The following is a 7,735-nucleotide window of genomic DNA, read 5'->3' as shown; positions in this document are numbered from 1 at the left end:
TCGCTACTCGATCAGCTAAAGCTGCGTTCAGTATCAGATTCTGACGTAATTGTCGCGTGCACCGCATTTTATACTGCCGCTTGAGCTCGTCAGTATTTGCATGCGGTTTGCATACTTCGCGTCAATTGGCCAGTCATTTGACTGGCGGGAGCCAATAGGACTTCAGGAAAGGTTGGAAGGGAAGGAGTTCCCATAACGGAGAAATATCTCCGTGATGTCTCGTTCCCGCTCTCAGGGAACAGAGGTTACGATAGTAACTGGAGCGTTTTTCCGAGTCGATCGTTCATCACGTGACAGACCCATAAGCTTACCCTATGCAGTCTGAGCCGGAAAGAGACTTAATACCGTAATAACCAACTCTTTATTACCTTTGTTACAACATTCAGTGTTATGGAAAAGAACCATCATGACAGAAATTCACACATTTATAAATGTATATACAAGAAGTAAAAAGCTACATTTTGAGACCAGAAACGAATCACGTAACTGTAAGAGTAAATAATTATAATAACGATAATAATAACAACAACAACAACAACTATTCACCAATTTATAAGGAAGCTTGTAAATGAACTAATTTCTCTATCCAATGCCGTCACGTGACAAAAGAACGAACGATTCGAAAGACTCGAGAGATGAACTAATCAATTCTCTTTCCGGCTCACACTGCATTGGTTAAAGTGTATGGGGCTGTCACGTGATGAACGATCGACTCAAACCCGAAGACTTGTCAGATAAGAGGTGGTGAGCTAATCATAGACTGAATACTCAGGTAAATAATGAATTAATTTTTTCTGTTTCTTATAGCAGTTTTGTATTGTGATCAACGTTTGCGTAAGTAGTAGACTTGTTAGGGAAGTAACGCGTAACATTTTAATTAGATTTTGCTAAAACGAACGAAATGACTCAAAAACAAACAAACAAAAAAGATTTGTTCATTTTGCTGAATGAGACTCAAAGGTCCGAGTCGGTAAAATGATCCAAATTTCCTGACGTACAGCAGCGGTATCAGAGTAAAGAGGTTAGGACAGTGTTTCTCAACCATGGTCCTGGGCGCACCCCAACACTGCACATTTTGTATGTCTCCCTAATCTGACACACCCATTTCAGGTCCTGGAGTTTCTTTTAATGCTAATGCTAGAGCTAATGAGTTGAATCAGGTGTGTTTGATTAGGGAGACACACAAAATGTGCAGTGCTGGGGGGCACCCAGGACCAGGGTTGAGAAACACTGGGTTAGGAGAACGTTCTGGGAACCTTCAGAGAATGTTCTCGGAACGCAAATAGAACGTTCCCTTTAGGTTAGGGGAACGTTCCCGTAACCTACCGAGAACATTCTGGGAACGTTTCCCTAACCTAACGGGAACGTTCTATTTACAGTAAGAAAACTTTCCTGGCTAACCAACAGGGAACGTTCCGGGAACTAAAAATTGTTAGCTGGGTCTCGCTAGTATTAACTTTACTTATGAGCTAAGCTATGGTTTATCTGCGTGTTACATGTAGAGATGTAACAGTATGAAAATTTATTGTGACCAAAATGAACACAGTTATCAGTATTGTCATGGTATTGGTAAAATGTGCTGGAAATATTTAAAATCAACAACGAATAAAATGACTTTTTGTTTGCATAAACACTAAAACAGTAACATTACCAATGATGTCCGGATTTTAAATGACAACATGACTGACAAGTTTATCTAATAACATGCATGAAATGTTCAAATAAAACTTTGAAAAGGTTTCATAAAATGGTAAAGCTCACATTTCAGCCTGTAAATAAAAAATGATAGCTGATCTGCGCCATAAATAATTCTTGATACCTTATCCGAATTGTTTCAATGTGTAGAATTCACATAAGCTTGTTTTTTCATCAATTGGTCAATTTACAGCAGGGCATGCAAAATCTGTACTTTTTTGGCCAGACAAAAACTGCATATAGGCTGAATGCAAATGTAAGTCTCTGTAAATCCACTCTGACACTAGGTGGCGCTTATGGAACAGCAGTTAGAGCTGTTTGGAGGGGAGGGGACATCCATGGACAAAGCACAAGTCCGATTCGGACGGGTTTAAGAACACTATTTAGGTATTACATGGAGCAAAGATGAAAACAAAATGCCATCTATTATTTTCTGAAGACAATCAGAACCTTCAGAGGTACATATAATTAATTCATACATTCATTTTTATAATTCCCTTAGCACTCTTTTAAACTAAAAACTAAAACTTTTCACATAAACCGAAGCTACTCTGCATGCTGTACGTGCGCACGTGAGACTGTTACTTAAAATTCTGCTTTATGCTGGATATTATTTATTTATCCTCAGTTGTTCAAATCGCAGTTATCGAATACGGTTTTAATGATAATTAAAATGACACGATAATACTAACTGGGGAATTTTATCATGATTTATCGTCAAACCGTTAATCGTTCCATCCATCCCTAGTACCAGGAAGGGATGGATGCTGTCAATGGACCTACAATAAAGGGATGTCACCACCCTAGGTAAGTATACCCTTTGTTTTAGGTGTAAACTGTAATATAATACAGTAAGTGAACTCACCAAGACGTAAGTATAGGTAAGTATCAAAATGAGATGTGTAATAATTTATATACTTGTGTAAATACATAGAGCAATAAATAGAAAAATATGTAAATAGATGTCAATAAATATATATTCACAGTTTATGACAGAGTCACATGGATTAATAGACATCCAATAAAAACAGCAGTTCACCTTCAGGTATCTTTGTGTGACTTATTTCAAATATTGAGCAATATCAGTATCAAATGTCAGTCAGTAACCTGTATAACAGACTAATTAATAGAGCAAATAAGAAACATACATGGCTTACTTAAGCAGTCAGATTTCAAACACTTCTAAAAGTAATAATTTACACACATACACGTGCTCAGGTGTGTTGTGGCCAAATCAGAACACAACACTGGCCTCTTCACTCTATAGAGCCAAAAAAAGTAATACAAGGTACTTCAATCTTGTCTTGAATGCAATCAAAACATTATGTACTGTCCACTTTGGTTCTCACTCCATCCGCTGGCAGCAAATGCTTCTAAACTGCTGTCCTCTCTCCTGCGGTGCCAGAGGAACTCCAAATCACAGGGATTCAGAGGATCTACCTACCTGCAGAGTTCAACTCCAGCCCTGATCTAACACACCTGTCTGTAATTATCAAGTGCTCCTTCAGATCCTAATTAGTTGGTTTAATTGCGTTTGATCAGGTTTGGGAGCTTTAAATAAATTTTACTCCTTTAAATCTTTTGGGAGTATTTTCAGAGCCAAATATAATTTGCGATTAATTAATCGACACATCATGTAATTAATTAGATAAAAAAATTTAATTGACTGACAGCCCTAATACAAACACAAACCAGTGTATGTATCCTATTGAAACAGGTATATAAAGATTTATAACAAATATTCAGTAACCCAGATTTACCCTGGGCTACATGTGCATTAAGTGATTCTTGGTGGTTCATTGTAGATTAATGCAATGCGTTTTAATAAGTTTAAGTACAGTACAAGAAAAGCTAATATTATATATTAATACTTTACAATTAAAATAACGGTTTTTTTTCACTTTACAGCAGGGGTGCCCAATCCTATTCCACCTGCAGAGCTCAGTTTCTACCCTGATCAAAAACACCTGTCTGTAATTATCAAGTGCCGCTGAAGATCGAAAGTAGTTGGTTCAGTTGTGTTTTATCAAGGATGGAACAGGATTGGGGACCCCTGCTTTACAGTATTATAGTACAGTAGTATTTATTATTTGTTTATTTTATTTATTTTGCATATGGTAATGAGATTTGTGCATGGAGGATAGCCTTAATTTTCATGAAATTCAACTCATAATATAATGGCAACAATGTTTATGGTTCTAAAAAATTATTAACTTTTTTACATTTGTGTTGTGTTTTATTGTGAGGGGTGAAGGTTTGGTGGTTTCAATAGGTTTTGTGAGATTTACTTATTTGTTTTTCTCTTTGTAGGTTTTGTCCTTCAGTTCTGTCTCTGATGTTCACTCTCATTTTGAGACCCTCACCTCAACTATCAACAGTCCATCAGCCTCCAACATCCTCAAATTGGCCAACCGCCTCTATGGAGAGAAAACCTTCGGCTTCTTACCTGTGAGTCCATTAAAAATTAGCCTTTAAAAAGCCTTAGACTTTTTGATGCTCATCGTGAGCTTTGCTAAATCCATGCTTTGCTTGCTTATCTGTGAGAAGAACATGTATTCATGTGAAATGCACTGAATGTATCTTAAATCTATTTATGTATTTATTTATTCGTATGAGACACTGCCTCTATTTTGTGCTGCAGGAGTATTTGGACTACACTCTAAAGCTGTACCACGCTGAACTTCAGGCTGTGGACTTCATTGGAGCATCTGACAAGTCACGACAGCTCATTAACAAATGGGTGGAAGAGCAGACAGAGAGTGAGCAGTTATTATATCAGAATGTGAAGGTGAAATTGTGGATAAAAGGTTTAGAAACCGGGATGGGTAACTGCTCCTGGAGGGCCACTGTCACACACATTTTAGTTCTAACCCTAGTCAAACACATCTGAACAATCTAATAAAAGTTTAAAGAATTACTTGGAAAATAACAGGCAGGTGTACTGGGTTTTTCAATCAAAACTCTTCAACCCCCTGGCCACTGTAATAATTTACAAATGTAAGCTTTTCTAAATATCCAGAGATTTAAAAAAATTACTATAACAGTTTAGTGGCAAATTAAAAGCGATAATGATAATGTAGTATTTTAGAGTAATGGGATTATTTTGTAATAATTAACACCTATTCAACACTGCTGTTTGATCAGAGCAACTGAGAAAAAGGAAGTCTTGCTATATGTAGGATATCATGATTTATTTGAAGTATCAGACCATTTTGGCAAAATTGTGCTACCTTCGATACAGAGACTGAAGCTTGATGATCAATGGACTTTTCTGCAGGACAGCCAACCCCAAAGTATACATCCGATTCTGGTAAAAGCCTGGTTCGGGGTTCAGTCATAGAATGGTTTTGAGTGTCCTTATCAGTCTTCAGATTGAATTATTATTGAAAGTAGTTGATGGAATTCGAAGAAAACAGTGGCAACGTGAAAACCAAAGATTATCAGTTGTCAACGTTTACATGGACATCAGTAATCTAATAATTTACCTTATTCTAAATAAGCCAATATTATGATTATGGTGTTTACATGAGTTGCTTTTAGAATATTCCTTTCATGTTCCCGTTTTACATGTTATAGTACATAGTTCGATTAATGGCACACGTCATTACGTCCCCACTGTGACGCCATCTGACGTCCACTCCGGAATTTCACGTATAAACATATAGTTCGTCTTTGTGATGATGCCATGTACAGTTTTGGGTGTTTTATTTTTAATTTTATGAAAGCTTCAAGTGCAGTTATTTATTTGTACATGCATACAGACGATGGCGGCATTGAAGCTCTTTTATTTGCCGTCAAACGGTTGACCACTGCCATGTGAGTATCCTGTCGCAAAATGTGGCGAAAAGTCCTACACATTGTGTTTACATGCACTTCAGTAATGCGACTAAAATAGGAGTACTCCACATGTCTTAATTCGATTTCTATTTACTTCGAATATGACTTTAGCTGGATTAAGGCAATCAAAAATCTCTGTTTACATGGTAGATTCTTAATCAGAGTATTGTGTTAATCAGATTATTGTTGTCCATGTAAACGTACCGATCTGGAAGCTTTTTTCAAGTAAGGAATGGGTCAAGATTGCAGTAGAGAGGTGGTAGAAGCTTCTAAGGACTTACATATAGCGTGAATGTTTAAAGCAAACAAGTGTTGTTTTTTTCACTTTTCATCTGTTTTCAGAATCTAGGGGGTTGAATTATTTTGTTTGCAAATGTATTATATATTATTATTATTAACTTTGTATGTGTGATGGGCTATGTTGATAGACTATTTGTAATCTGTGAAAAAGATACAAACATGAAGTAAAATGTGTATAATGCCAATGATACTGATTTTTGTTTGTTTTTGCTTCAGATAAAATTAAAGATCTTCTTCAGCCTGGTGTGATAAATGGGCTGACCAGACTAGTTCTGGTTAATGCCATCTACTTCAAAGGGACCTGGATGCACACATTTGAAGCGTTAAACACTAGAGAAATGCCATTTAAAATAAACCAGGTTTGATTCAGGGGTGCAACAGCATGTGGAAAATGAATATAAAGTCCATGTGTTGAATTTTAGAAGTCATTTTGTATGTACTATGCATTTCTACATTTAATGGCAATTGTCTTCCATTAGAATGAGCACCGGCCTGTGCAAATGATGTACCAGAAAGAAATGTTTCCCTTCAGATACATCCCAGAGTATGAACTGCAGGTGCTGGAGTTACCATATAAACGGGAGAAGCTCAGCATGTTGATCCTTCTTCCAAATGAAGCTCAGGATGGCTCTGATCCTCTTCTGAAGGTCAGCAAAAGTGCTGATGGATAGTTTTGTTGATGCTCTTGACTTGATTTTAGTGCTGTTTGTTATTTTTCAGTGTGTGCATGTCTGCGTGTTTGACAGCTGGAGAGCGAGTTGACACTTGACAAGCTGCTTGACTGGACCAAAAGAGACAAAATGGCCATGAGGATGGATATCGGAGTCCATTTGCCAAAGTTCAAGCTGGAGGTTGAGAGCTCCCTATCAGAAATATTGCAAGAGATGGGTATGAGCTCTGTGTTCCAGGAAACAAAGGCTGATCTGACAGGCATGAGCAGTCAATGTGGGCTCTTCATTTCAGCAGTGATCCACAAAGCATTTGTTGAGGTGAATGAGGAAGGCACAGAGGCAGCAGCAGCCACTGCAGGCATTGTAGAGTGTGACTGTTATGTCCAATTTCGAAGCTTCACAGCAGATCACCCCTTCTTGTTCTTCATCAGGCACAACCCCACTAACAGCATCCTCTTCCTTGGCCGATTCAGGGGTCCATCCTAGAAATGTATTTTTTTTTCTATGTAACAATCAAATGAAAAAAAGTGTGATTCTTTGAATGTTTATTAAATGAATATCACACCATATACAGGTGCATCTCAATAAATTAGAATGTCGTGGAAAAGTTCATTTATTTCAGTAATTCAACTCAAATTGTGAAACTCGTGTATTAAATAAATTCAATGCACACAGACTTAAGTAGTTTAAGTCTTTGGTTCTTTTAATTGTGATGATTTTGGCTCACATTTAACAAAAACCCACCAATTCACTATCTCAACGAATTAGAATATGGTGAAATGCCAATCAGCTAATCAACTCAAAACACCTGCAAAGGTTTCCTGAGCCTTCAAAATGGTCTCTCGGTTTGGTTCACTAGGCTACACAATCATGGGGAAGTCTGCTGATCTGACAGTTGTCCAGAAGACAATCATTGACACCCTTCACAAGGAGGGTAAGCCACAAACATTCATTGCAAAAGAAGCTGGCTGTTCACAGAGTGCTGTATCCAAGCATGTTAACAGAAAGTTGAGTGGAAGGAAAAAGTGTGGAAGAAACAGATGCGCAACCAACCGAGAGAACCGCATCCTTATGAGGATTGTCAAGCAAAATAGATTCAAGAATGAGTGAACTTCAAAAGGAATGGACTGAGGCTGGGGTCAAGGCACCAAGAGCCACCACACACAGACGTGTCAAGGAATTTGGCTACAGTTGTCGTATTCCTCTTGTTAAGCCACTCCTGAACCACAGAC

The 7,735-nt window shown here is 37.7% G+C and overlaps 1 protein-coding gene across 3 annotated transcripts; it reads left to right on the top strand.

Annotated features, from left to right (window-relative positions):
- The first annotated feature begins 3,631 nt into the window (after positions 1–3,631).
- Positions 3,632–7,044, top strand: LOC107583935 (leukocyte elastase inhibitor-like). 3 transcript variants are annotated; one of them, XM_016270309.1, is made up of 7 exons: positions 3,632–3,766; positions 4,006–4,143; positions 4,337–4,454; positions 6,049–6,191; positions 6,312–6,479; positions 6,579–6,821; positions 6,935–7,031. In XM_016270309.1, the coding sequence occupies exons 1-7, from the start codon at positions 3,728–3,730 to the stop codon at positions 6,947–6,949; spliced, it is 864 nt and encodes a 287-aa protein (XP_016125795.1). In that variant the 5' UTR covers positions 3,632–3,727; the 3' UTR covers positions 6,950–7,031. The 3 variants fall into 3 exon arrangements, with proteins under 3 accessions (XP_016125795.1, XP_016125777.1, XP_016125786.1); XM_016270291.1 differs by having other exon boundaries at positions 3,669–3,766; positions 6,579–7,044; XM_016270300.1 differs by having other exon boundaries at positions 3,736–3,812; positions 6,579–7,044.
- The last annotated feature ends 691 nt before the right edge of the window (positions 7,045–7,735 follow it).

This window comes from Sinocyclocheilus grahami, unplaced genomic scaffold (genome assembly GCF_001515645.1).
Source record: "Sinocyclocheilus grahami isolate Dianchi unplaced genomic scaffold, SAMN03320097.WGS_v1.1 scaffold5.1, whole genome shotgun sequence".
Taxonomy (NCBI): domain Eukaryota; kingdom Metazoa; phylum Chordata; class Actinopteri; order Cypriniformes; family Cyprinidae; genus Sinocyclocheilus; species Sinocyclocheilus grahami.
The sequence above is the reverse complement of the archived record's forward strand: the minus strand, read 5'-3'. Positions and strand labels throughout refer to the sequence as shown.